This window comes from Archocentrus centrarchus, chromosome 17, assembly GCF_007364275.1.
Source record: "Archocentrus centrarchus isolate MPI-CPG fArcCen1 chromosome 17, fArcCen1, whole genome shotgun sequence".
Classification (NCBI taxonomy): domain Eukaryota; kingdom Metazoa; phylum Chordata; class Actinopteri; order Cichliformes; family Cichlidae; genus Archocentrus; species Archocentrus centrarchus.
In genome coordinates this window covers 405,440-418,871 of record NC_044362.1, presented here as the reverse complement: position 1 = coordinate 418,871, position 13,432 = coordinate 405,440, and the positions used below count along the sequence as shown (strand labels likewise).

At 45.2% G+C, this 13,432-nt stretch overlaps 1 gene segment (V, D, J or C); it reads right to left on the bottom strand.

Moving 5' to 3' along the window:
* Positions 1-743: 743 nt before the first annotated feature.
* On the bottom strand, positions 744-1,640 carry LOC115796117 (T cell receptor alpha variable 9-1-like). The segment is given in 2 exon segments: positions 744-1,218; positions 1,504-1,640. Coding segments are annotated over 2 exon segments (423 nt in total).
* Between the last annotated feature and the right edge of the window lie 11,792 nt (positions 1,641-13,432).

The window sequence follows — 13,432 nt, the reverse complement described above, 5'->3', positions numbered from 1 at the left end:
GCAGAATCCATCTGATATGAAGCTGTGCTTTGAATACCACTTCCCTCCTCTTTGAAGAGTAGTCAGATATCTGTGTTCAGGTTTTTGTACAACCTCTTCTACACTTTGTATCACTGTGTTTCCAGAGCACAGTAGTAGAGAGCTGTGTCTGCCAGGGTTAGGGCTTTAATAGTGAGAGTAGTTGATGAAGATGATGTTTCTGATTCATATCGATCATCAGGAATATACCAAACATCACTTCGTGATTTTGCTCCTTTCCAGAGTAGAAACTGAGGAGCCTGAAGGTCAGAATGATGTCTGTACCAGTGAAGTTCTGGATGTGTATAAGTTGTCTCATAGCTACATGTGAGTGTGACAGTTTGTCCTTCTATTTTAGTGACTTCAGCTTGTTGAGGAGAGATTGTGTCTCCAGCTGTTGGTCCTGGACAAAGAAAGAAGAAAAGTAGTGAAATGCAGTCTGTATATCTGCTTAATGCAGCAGCTTCAACTAAACGTTAATCCCTGTTCTTAAACTCACCTATAATGTGAGATAGAAGCAAAAAGAGGTGCAGCAACATGTCTTTGGAGTTATTAAAGCCAGACAGACAGCACATGAACAATGTTCTTCCACTGCAGCACAATGAGGAAGAAATAATGAGATTGGAGGAGCTGAAGTTCAGTGGGCGGGGCCAGTTACCTCTTGACATCATTGATTCAGTTCATCTCAGCCAATCAAATAGTTTTGTGCTTCCACAGCAGCTCTGTCTCTGTCTCTGATCTTTACTGCTTCATTTCTCTGTTGTCTTTGTCATCAGTCCAATGACACAAGAATCAGAGGTTTAACAGTGTGTGTCTCCCTCTAGTGGATGTTGTGGAGTATTCTGTTGTCTTTGCTCCAAAGGTTTTTGTACAGAGTTTTGCTGTTTCCTGTCACTGTGGGCTGCAGAGCACAGTAGTACACAGCAGAGTCAGACAGCTGAAGCTTCTGGATCTTCAGAGGAACTGATGTCTTGTTGATTTTAGCATCAAATCTGTCCTTGTTGAACTCATCAGTTTTATCTGTAGTTGTTGAGTAAGATTTCAGCATATACTTTGGGTAACTATTTTCTTGTTGCTTGTACCAGAACAAATAAGGATAGGTATCAGTGGTTTCAAATGTACATCCGAGTGTAACTGTGTCTCCTTCAGCAGCAGTCACATCTCCTGCTGGCTGGATCACTTTGTCTTCTCCTTTACACTCTGAGGAAGAACAGAACATGCAGAGGAAGAGATGAATCAATAAAGATGATTGATTAAAGGAGAACAATCAGCAGCTTTAAAGAGCTCTATTACATGTAGAATAGACGTCATTTTCACTGATCATTGTCACTTTGAAGCAGATCAGCTGTTTTTACAAGCTAACAAATGGCAGCAGAAATGATCTGCTCTGATTTTCTCTGTAATGAACATTCAAAGCTCTTCATGTGTAGCTCAGTAATGTGTTCAGCTGTTTGCAGAGGAAACATGTTGATCTTTGTATCTTACCAAAGAAAAGAGCAGCAAGAATAATCCACAGCCAATGTTCCATCTGTACAACAAGGTTGAAATCAGCAGGAGAAACTAGCTGATGTTCAACATTCAGTCTGAGAATTGTTCTCTTCACAGCAGCACTTATTATTGACACAATGGTTGAACACAGTGCAGAAGGAGGGCACCGCCTACTTGGTGATGTCACCCTCTGTCTCCTCTTTGAGCTGGATGTTCACTTCCTCTTCCTCCTGCTTCACAGACTGTTAGCAGCATTTGAAGTCACTGTGAGGAGGGAGGATGGAGCACTTTTTCACTGTTTGCAAGCACAAGGACACAAATTTTCTCCATCACTGAGCTCCTGAGTAAGACTCAGGGTCACATATTTATCCAGATTATATGAGCTTTAAGCTTGAAATCAATAGAAATAATTAGAAAAAGAAAAAAATCTTTATGGTTTACACTATTTTGTGGCAAATAAAACAAATTAGCAAAGTGTTTTTTTTCAGAGGTGGCAAAGTACAGACTTTCCTTACTTTAGTAGAAGTACAGATATTTGTGTTAAAAAACACTTTGGTGAAAGCTGAAGTACTGAAATCATACAGGAGTAGTTCTGGCATCTGTCGTCCCAGGTGGGAACACTGGTGTGGGCCCAGCATCACCTTGGAAGTTCATGTACTGACACGTCACCTGTCAGTCACATGCTTCTCATTGAAAACTCTCCGTGCTACTGCTGCTGCTGAAGCATGTGAGTCCTCAGTGTTTAGATTAGAGGGAGTCTGGAATCTTGTGATGGTGGAGCAGGGGTGAAAAACCATGCTTAACATCTGGATGGATGTGATATGGCACAACTACTGATGAGCTCAGAAGACCCACAAGCTCTGGTCCTGGTGAAAAGTGGAGGTGGGCAGGTGGAGCAGGGTTGCCTCGATCTGACACTGAAATGCAGACTAAGAAGAGCAGAGAGAGGAAGAGGTTTAACATGAGAGCAGGACAATGATGTTTTCACCAAATCTGAAGGAGAGCATCAGTCATCTGATGTGATGAGTTCAGGTAGAATAAATGGAATAAGCAGGAGACAGTCTTCCTTGTTGGACTTTTAGCTTCATGTGAGAGATTTGAACTTAAAGAGAGAAACCTCTATTACTCTGTTTTCACTGTGTTTAAATGTTACTGCAGTTGATTTGTGGTTGATGTAGATTTGCTGCTCATATGAATCCTCCAACAGTGTTTCTGTGGTTGTGGGGTGTGGTTGGTGGCTATGCTCCAGGGGAGGGGTGGTGCAGAGGGTTCAGGGGGTCACGGAAAGAGGTTGAAGCTGACAGCACATCAGACCTGACTGGTCAAATCTGTAAATAACATGGTGGCAGAGCTAGTGGCTATGCACAAAGAGCAGGCAGCAGTGCATTGACAGCATCTGGAGATGGTGCAAGCCCAGGCCAGGCTGCAAACTCATATGTTGTAGAATCTGGTGGCCCGATCTGGGTCCACTGCTCAACTGCTACCCCTCGCACCAACCCCTTCCATCACGCTTTATAAAATTGAGGCCCTAAACAATCCCGCCCTAGAGTGGGCGGTCTGGCTGCTGCCCTTGCTGTCCTGAAAGGTTCAGACTGTTGTGCTAAATCTGCCCCACGGGTCCCGGGTGGCGGCAGGAGATCAACCCTTCTCCCACAGCCAGCAGCTCGGGGACGTGGGGGCCAGGTGACTGTAGGTGGAATAAAAAATGCTTGCATTACTTCCTTTGTCCAGCTCAAAACTACTTACGAAGTGGCAAGGGCCATTTGTAGTCACACCACAAGTAGGTGACTAAATATTAAGTGGTGTTGTCAGACAAGGGTGGAGCAAGACAGACTTAACTTTTCAACCTCCTGAAAGTTTGGAGACAGGCGGAATTGTCTCTCTGGTGAGCCTGGCGAAAAATAAAGATGAGTTGGAGACTGAGTTGTCAAATACAATCATTCCCACCTCACTCCATCGTGATGACTATCTCATACTGTTCCAAAGAGCAGATGTTGCTGCCTTGCTGCAGGGTTGTGGAACTGTGTTCTCCCCCGCTGTCTGGTCACAGCACCAGTGTTAATCTTGCTGACGACATGTTTTCATTGTAGTTTCATCAACAATGCTTTTTTTCCATGACAAAAATGAGATGACTAAATTAAAAACTACCTTAAAGGATAAAAATGATGACAAAATTAATTGTCACTTTCATCAACGAATGAAAACAAGACAAAAATGCTTGGCGGGGACAACATCTAATCAGAATTTATTTAATTTTGTGAAACGCATGGACAAGTTAGGAAAACATCCAATCAAACACACAGTTGCACAAATTTGCTCTAAACCCGGGAAGGACAAGCTGGCCTGTGATTTGTCGTTACTTCCAATAGAACTAAGTTATGTAAACAATGTCAGCAGGGAGATGTGGGGCGACTATCTCAAGTAAAAACACGACGAATCTTAAACAACTTCTGCAAACCAGTCACCCAGATCTCCATGCGTTTTAATGTCATGCAGGATAAAGTGTTTTTCCCAGTTTAGCGTTTGTGTTTAGAGAAAATCTCCACACCACGGTGGATTAGCCTTTCCTAATCTTGGTCCTGAACACTGCCCTCTACCTTTCAGAGCGTCCTGCTGTAAAACGCGCATATTATCTCAGTAAGGTGGTGTTAATGATCAGGTGTGTGGGAAGCAGGTGAAACGCTAATGTTATTATTAACAATTGTAAGAGCCATAAAGCAGAAAAGATAGGATGTGCAAACTATATGTACAATTTATAGTTGTAATTTATATTTTGTTCCATTCTTGATTCATGTCATTGTGTAGTTATAATTTCAAGAAAATGATTGATAAAAAAAATATTTGATGACGCTCCCTTAGGGTGACGTAACTGAGAACGGGGAGCACCAGTTAAGTCAGAGCTGCGCAAGGCAGGGGGCATATAGCTTTCTTACCGTGCGCCATGCTTGAAGTGATTTTGTAACCCTTTGATTTTCTAAGTAAAGACCCTGTCATGTTGTGCGTGTAAAGAAATGACTGTGTCTGCAGCTCTAAGGGGTATTTTTTAGAAACCAAAGAAAGAAAGTGCCACCACAACAATATTCCATAACTTTGAATAAATGTTTAATTTTGTGTAAGTGTGTATAATGACTAATTCAAGGAAACTGAAGAAAAAGCATTTACATTTTAACCCCTTTATATTTTAGTCGACTAAATTGACTTTAGATTTTGTCAACTTTTTTCTTAGGATAATTCGTCGAATAAAACAAGAATAAACCTAAAAATATTCAGATGACTAAGTTATGACTAAAACTAAATCAAAATTTCCTGTCAAAATTAAAACTGTGCAGCACAATTTTGATACTCGCCCAGGCACAATGTTACGTTCACTGCCCTATGGGTTACTTGAACACAAAAGACAAATTGCTCAGAAGGAGTTCTCCACTATGCTTCTTTTGTCCTGTCTCTCCCCTTCAGCCACAACCGGTCGCAGCAGATGACTGCCCCTCCTTGAGCCTGGTTCTGCTGGAGGTTTCTTCCTGTTAAAAGGGAGTTTTTCCTTCCCACTGCTGCCAAGAGCTTGCTCATAGGCGATCATTTTGTCACGGCTGGCCGCTGTGCAGGCAGGAAGGAGGACCCCAGTTTGCAGACTCGGGACAGGTGTAATTCACACACACGTTTATTTACACAATGTACAAAAGATAACCCTGAGCTCTCCCCGGAAACACACCAGACGGGGGAGAGACACGAAAGACCAGATGTCATACACGAACAGAGAGAGGCACAGGACAGCGGACAACAACCATTAACAATGACGCGACGAGGACAAAGTGAAAACTCCGACAATAAATACACAGCAGGTAATGGGCAAATGGGAAACAGCTGGGAAGGAAGTACAAGACAAACTAAACCCAAAGCACACAGACCAGGAACCTACCAAAATAAAACAGGAAGTAACTTGACACCCAGACTAAACACCTAAGGACAGCACATCAGTATGGGGAGACAGACACCATAATAACACAGAACTATACATGAACATGAACACTGGGCCACCGGCCCAGGACCATGACACATTTTGACTGTTGGGTTTTTTGTGTAATTATTGTAGGGTCTTTACAATATAATGCGCCTTGAGGAGACTGTTTGTTGTGACTTGGTGCTACATAAATAAAATTGAACTGAATTATGCTGAGGTAGGAGTAATAGAAGACTCACACAGTGTGTGGTGTAGCCCCATAGTTCTTATCATGAACAAAAATGGGTCTATACGGTTCTGTGTTGACTATCAAGGTAAATGAGGTGTCACAATTTGATAGGTATCCCATCTCGGATTGATAAAGTCCTGAACTGGTTGGGCACTGCTCTCTTTTTTACAACACCTGGTTGTCCACTTTAGCCAGAAGCAGTCAGAGTGGGAGACTCACCACAACATGGTTGAAAAAGAGTGCTTGGAGATCCACTGGGAGGCCGATGCTATTGCCTCCTCAGATTCTCATTTACCCTCTCCCTCTTTAAAGGTCAGCGCAGTTGATGTAGGTGATGTGGAGGAGCAGTAAATGTAAATGGAGTAGTTCTTATATAGTGTATTTCCTCCTCTGTGAATCCCCACCTTTTCATGGTGGAGGGGTTTGTGTGTCCCAGTGATCCCAAGAGGTATGTTGTCTGGGGGCTTGTCCCTCTGGTAGGGTCTCCCATGGCAAGGTAGTCCTGGGTGAGGGGCCAGACAACAAGTGATTCAGAAGACTCCTATGGAAGTATCAACAAGAAAACTGTTTACCGTGCCCGGGAAATGTCTACCGGGGCCACACCCTGGAGCCAGGCCTGGAGAGGGAGCTCGAGGGAGAGCGTCTGGTGGACGGGCATTAATCCGTGGTGCTCGGCCATGCGCAGCACGAAGAGACAACATGAGCCAGTCCTCCTGTAGGCCCACCATCCACAGTAGGCATTGTAGGGGTCGGGTGCAGTGTGTCAGGCTGTGGCCAAGGGCGAAGGCCCTGGCACACCAGTGCCTGGCTATCAAAACTGGCTATTTGGACATGGAATGTCACCTCTCTGGTGGGGAAGGAGCCTGAGCTAGTGCGTGAGGTTGAGAGATACTGGCTAGATATAGTCAGGCTCACCTTAACACATGGCCTGGTCTCTGGAACCAGTCTCCTGAAGAGGGGCTGGAATTTGTTCCAGTCTGGAGTTGCCCTTGGTGTGAGGCAGCATGCCGGGGGGTTATTCGTTTATCCCCTCACCTTGCTGCCTGCACATTGGAGTTTTCACCAGGAGGTGAGAAGGCGGCTGCCCTGCACCTTCGGGCCAAGGAATGGGTCCTGACTGTTGGTTGTGCTTATGCGCCAAATGACAGTTCAGAGAACCCACCCTTTTTGGAGTCCCTCGGTGGGGTGCTAGAGGGTGCTCCATCTGGTGACTCGATTGTCCTGCTGAGAGACTTCAACACTCATGTGGGCAATGACAGTAAGACCTACAGAGGTGTGACTGGGAGGAACAGCCTGCCTGATCTGAACCCAAATGCTGTTTTGTTATTGGACTTCTGTGCAAACCAAGGTTGTTCATAATGAACACCATGTTCAAACATAAGGATGTCCGTAAGTGCACGTGGCACAAGGACACCCTAGGTTGCAGGTCAATGATTGATTCTGTAATCGCATCATCAGGTCTGCGGCTGTATGTTTTGGACGCTTGGGTGAAGAGAGGAGCTGAGCTGAACTGATCACCACCTGTTGGTGAGTTGGACCAGATGGCATAGATGGATGCTTCACAGACCCAGTGCACCTAAGGGTATTGTGAGGGATTATACAGATTATACGGATTGTAATGTACCTGTTAGAACCAAGATAATCAGTAAAGAAAGTACATAATGTCCAAATACAAGATGTTGAATAAAGGTTCTGTCGAGCAAGCTGTAGCAGGCGGGTAAAGGTGGATCCCAGAATGCAGGACTCAAAGTCAAAGCAAACTTAAATGTGATTTTATTTAGGAAATGAAACAGGAAACAAGAAACACAGTAAACTGGGGCTGGACAGGTGCCAGAATTGAAACTAATGGAAACATGAACTGGGAGACACACAGCAGGGGGATTATTGATGACGACATGACAAGGAAGGGACACAGATTGAGGACTTAAATACACACACAAAGTAATCAGGGAACAGGCAACAGGCGAGGGGCACAGCTGACGAAAGGACTATCAAAGTAAATCAGGAACACACAGTCACAGGACAGAGACGGAGGGGAGAGAGGAACAAAGGGAACTAGGAAATCAAAATTTAAACCATAACTGATAACAAGACAGGAAACTAGGATGAATAATGAAAACCAAAACAAACTAGGATATAACAAAACTCAGAATAATCAGAACACAATACGCTGGGCACACATCCCAGGACAGGTAAAGGTTTGTGTGCTGAACTCTGATGAATGTGGAGGTTTCTCCCTCGGCTCCTCAGTCGCCTCAAGCTGCTTTATACTGTAGGTAAAGACTCTACAATATCTATCTTTATTTTTTATTTTTATTTTAAAAGGCACCATGTACAATATTAAGATAAATGTTGCCATTTGATGCATTGTACCAGAGTTAGCTTAAAGCTAATATACATCTGCAGTCCCTTGGCAGGTTACATAAAAAGGATCACAACAATAGCATATCACATTAAAAACCCATAACCACACACAGCTACATATAAAAAAAACATCAACATTTACAAGTCTGTGAATCTTTCATCAAATATTTCAGATGTTTTTAAAGCTGTTGATGGAGCTGCAGATCTTAGCAGAGTATTGCATTGAGTCGAGGTTTTCACAGCAAATGCTGATTGGACTCATATCATGAATATGGACAAAGTAAACTATTTGCTTCAGAAATGTAGTGAGGTAGAAGGAGCATGGTGCAGAATTAGTTCAATAAAATAGAAATAATTAAAAGTGCTTCAATAAAGTACTCAGTTACTCTTATTCATGCTCTCATCCAGTGACACTGAGTGTTGTAATACTGAAACTGTTCTCTAGCCCAGCGGCATTAGTGGTCAGTGGTGGTGGTGGTGGGGTGTGGGGCTGTGCCACTCCATCTTTACACTACAGAAGCTAAAGTTCTCCGTTTTCACAGTAGATTTTATGAGCCATCAGGGCTCCTCGCAGACTCTGACACAGCCTGCAGCCATCCTGTGGCAGCTGGGATACCCCAGTGGTGATGATGATGGTGAAGCAATATTAACCACAGCTGAATTTCTAATAAGACTGAACACTTTCAGTATTGCTGGCTTACATTCACAAACTGTTGGTTATATCGCTTCACCAGTTTGAAATCGGGCTGAAATACCAGTCCCTCCTTTCTTTGTATACATGTGGGTAGGACTTCATCTTAGGCCATTTGATGTTAAAATATAATTCATATGAGTTTTCCAGTCGAATCTTGTGTTCATAAAGTGAATGCTGCTGCTCTTACTCAACAAAACAAGGAGAAGAAAGCCTAATATTTATGAACTGAAACCAAATGACACTGTTTGGAAAACTATTGAGTCAAAATTAATGTCAAGATTTGAGCACAAATCTTTTAAGACATTTAGTTTTGTTACTGAGCGTTTCTGTTTCAAATATCCAGACTGCAGAGCAGTCTGAATTATTATTAATGATTCTGAATGTCTGTACAAAGACTAAACTACCTGATAATGAGCACAGTGAAACCTGCAGCTGTTTTACTGAGAAACAAAAAAGTCAGAAGGGATTAAGAAGGTAAAGGGATACTGACCTTAGACCAGCAGGGCTTCTAACACTGACTGGTTAGCTGCATAAAGAGAACCTGTTCTGTAGGTTTTCTTTGACAACATTAAATAAAACTTGTTTCTTTTTAAGCCTGTCATGTCTGGCACTTTTCACAAATGGAATCATGATCCGAATGCATTGTTGTACCAACCATATTTGATTTACAAATATGGTTGGTACAACCATATTTGTAAATCAAATATGGTTGTACCAAGCTCTATAGGTTCTCTATAGGCTCCTCTTCTTAAAGAGAGAGAAGAAAAAAGGAGAAAACAGAAGAAATAAGGGGACAGAGCTAGAGACACATATGAGCATACTTGGAGAGACACACACACACACACACACAGACACACACTCTGGCTGTGTTATGTTGCAATGTGTGTGTGTGCATGTTTCAGTCATGAAATGTGCTCAATGAGGGCGAGAAGCCGGAACAACGCCCCCTAGAATCTGGAAGCAAACAGGCAAAGACCCAGGGAGCCCAGGCCATCCACAGCCCACAAAGAGCTCAGAGGACCTGCAGCCACACATCCCGATTAGAACTGCGCGCACACCCCAGAGGAGGAGGGTGAGAGACCCTAAATGGAGCTCCCACGGCCGAAGGGCAGGAGCCACAAATAGCTAGAGGCGATGAGCAGCTCTCCAACCACCACCAAAGCACAAGCCAAGAGAGCGGCACACAGGCACCCAAGAACCGCCCGACAACCAGCAGGGACCCCCCCTTCACATGGAAGATGCCCAAGCCAGGGCCAGGCCACACACCCCAGGACCCACAGGCACCCCCATCCCTGGGGAGGCAGCAATGATCAGTGGGGAGCAGTAGGGATGGGTAATCCCATCCTCTGCAACCATGTCCTGGAAGGCACCCATCCATCCACATCCATCATTTGCAGTTTGTTTTGTAGTGGCATGTCCTTTTACTGTGTTACTTTACATGCTACCTTGTATTCTTTTGTCATGGGATTAAGAGCATTGATTGATGTCAGCTTCCTCTTCTTCCTTTCAAAATAAGAGTTCATTCCATCTCTAGGTGCCAGAGAAAAAACACTGTCCATCCTGCAAAACCACCAACTTAACAGTAGATGATGTTAGCTCAGTTTCTAACATGAGCTGATCCTTTTTCATCTTTTATCAGTTGTTCCTGGTCCTCCAATACATGGCGTTCCTTTAAAGCTGCCATTCGAGCAACAAGTGCAGCTCTTTCAGCTGCTGCTTTAATTTGTGAAGAGGAAACAGTACTTGACCCATTACTGCTGCCACTGTTGGAATGTTTACTCACATTAGAAACACCATCATTAGGATCAATATCATCAACACCACCTTGATCACCACCGTCAACATTCAAATTACCAGTACCTTCATTTGCAGACATTTTTTGGATTTGACAGATTTTAAATAAATTCATCATTGAACTTCATTTTTGCTTTAAACCAGGTTGTGTTTTTCCTTTTTCCTCATGCAGTAATAAAATATCATACATACACCTTATTTCATCACACAAATCAGTGAACCCATCAAGAAATGTTACCTCTGAGAACATCCCACTTTGCATTAAACCTTGTATCAGCAACTGCTTTAGCAGAAAGTTTGACCACCTGTTTGTGTTTCACTACAGCTGCCCACAGAGCCCAGGTTGCCAGAAGCTGATGAACCAGAACCAGACGGTCTGTTCACCTTCACCGCACAATTTTCCATATTTAAAAGGTCTGATAGTTGACGTATCGCAAGTGTGGCAGTCATAATAAAAGCTGGCCCAATTAACCCGATATCCAGTGTTTCCTGTATTACCTGCTTTTGCATAGTATACTCTGGAGCATCCTTATTAAAGGAAAGGAGAGAATGCAGTCCTGTGATGTGTAAATAGACCATAATGTAATAAAATAACATGTTTAAGCATTTATATTAAACCCACAGGTGACCTCTGAATGTTACACTGATATTTTCATCATATTATTAAGCACACTAGTGAGTTTAGTCACATTCTTTGAGCAACACAGCTGTGATTTCAGTAAAATTGAATTAAACTGACAGCTCTGAAGTTGTCTTTCTTTGAGCTCTGAGCTTTTAGTTTCTGCCAAAGGCAAGGAAAAGTGTCCAGGAACAGACACACATGTCTTTAACCTTTCTATAACCATCCAACTGTAACCTTATATTCCTTTGAGATTATTTCTCAACATGTCAATGGTGGAATTTTCCATCCATCCATCCATCCATTTTCTTCCGCTTATCCGGACCCGGGTCGCAGGGGCAGAAGCCTAAGCAGAGAAGCCCAGGCTTCCCTCTCCCCAGCCATCTCCTCTAGCTCATCCGGTGGGACCCCAAGACGTTCCCAGGCCAGCCAAGAGATATAATCTCTCCAGCGTGTCCTGGGTCTGCCGCGGGGCCTCCTCCCGTTGGGACATGCCCGGAACACCTCACCCAAGAGGCGGCCAGGAGGCATCCTAATCAGATGCCAGAGCCACCTCAACTGGCTCCTTTCGATGTGGAGGAGCAGCGGCTCTACTCTGAACCCCTCCTGGATAGCTACACTCCTCACCCTATCTCTAAGGGAGAGACCAGCCACCCTTCAAAGGAAACTCATTTCTGCCGCTTGTATTCGCGATCTTATTCTTTCGGTCACTACCCAAAGCTCGTGACCATAGGTGAGGGTAGGAACATAGATCGACCAGTAAATCGAGATCTTCGCTTTTACACTAAGCTCCCTCTTCACCACGACAGACCGGTGCAGCGTCCGCATTACTGCAGAAGCAGCCCCGATCCGTCTGTCGATCTCCCACTCCCTTCTCCCATCACTCGTGAACAAGACCCCGAGATACTTGAACTCCTCCACTTGGGGCAAGAACTCGTTCCTGAGCCGGAGAGGGTACTCCACCCTTTTCCGGCTGAGGACCATGGCCTCAGACTTAGAGGTGCTGATTCTCATGCCGGCCACTTCACACTCGGCTGCAAACTGTTCCACTGCGAGCTGGAGGCCACCCCCTGATGAAGCCAACAGGACCGCATCATCTGCAAAAAGCGGAGATGAGACTCTGAAGCCACCAAGGAAGAAGCCTTCCGCCACCTGGCTACGCCTAGAAATTCTGTCCACAAAAGTTATGAACAGAATCGGTGACAAAGGGCAGCCCTGGCGGAGTCCAACACCCACAGGAAACGAATCCAACTTATTACGGCTATACGGACCAAGCTCTCACTGCGGTTGTACAGAGACTGAATGGCCCGCAACAACGGGCCAGACACTCCATACTCCCGCAGGACCTCCCAGAGGATACCCCGAGGGACACAGTCGAATGCCTTCTCCAAGTCCACAAAGCACATGTAGACTGGTTGGGCAAACTCCCATGCGCACTCGAATATCCTTGAAAGGATAAAGAGCTGGTCCAGCGTTCCGCGACCAGGACGAAAACCGCATTGTTCCTCCTGGATCTGAGGTTCGACTAACAGATGGACCCTCCTTTCCAGCACCCTGGCATAGACCTTACCGGGGAGGCTGAGGAGTGTGATCCCTCGAAAGTTGGAGCACACCCTCCGGTCTCCCTTCTTAAAGATGGGGACCACGACCCCGGTCTGCCAATCCAGTGGCACTGCCCCAGATCTCCACGCGATATTGCAGAGGCGTGTCAACCAAGACAGCCCTACAACATCCAGAGCCTTCAGGAACTCAGGGCGAATCTCGTCCACCCCAGGGGCCTTGCCACCAAGGAGTTGTTTAACTGCCTCAGTGACCTCACCCCCAGTGATGGCCAGGTCATCCCCCTCGTCCCCAGACTCTGCTTCCACTACAGAAGGCGTGTCAGTGAGATTCAGGAGGTCCTCGAAGTATTCCTTCCACCGCCCGACTATAGCCTCAGTTGAGGTCAGCAGCACCCCACCCGCACTATAAACTGTGTGAGTGGAGCACTGCTTTCCTGACGGTTTGCCAGAATCGCTTCGATGCCGTCCGAAAGTCTTGTTCCATAGCCTCACCGAACTCCTCCCACACCGAGTTTTTGCTTCGGCCACTGCCCGAGCTGCGTTCCGCTTGGCCTGTCGATACCTGTCAGCTGCCTCCGGAGTCCCACAGGCTAACCAAGCCCGATAGGACTCTTTCTTCAGCTTGATGGCTCCCTTCACCTCCGGTGACCACCATCTGGTTCGGGGGTTACCACCACGACAGGCACCAACCACCTTGCAGCCACAG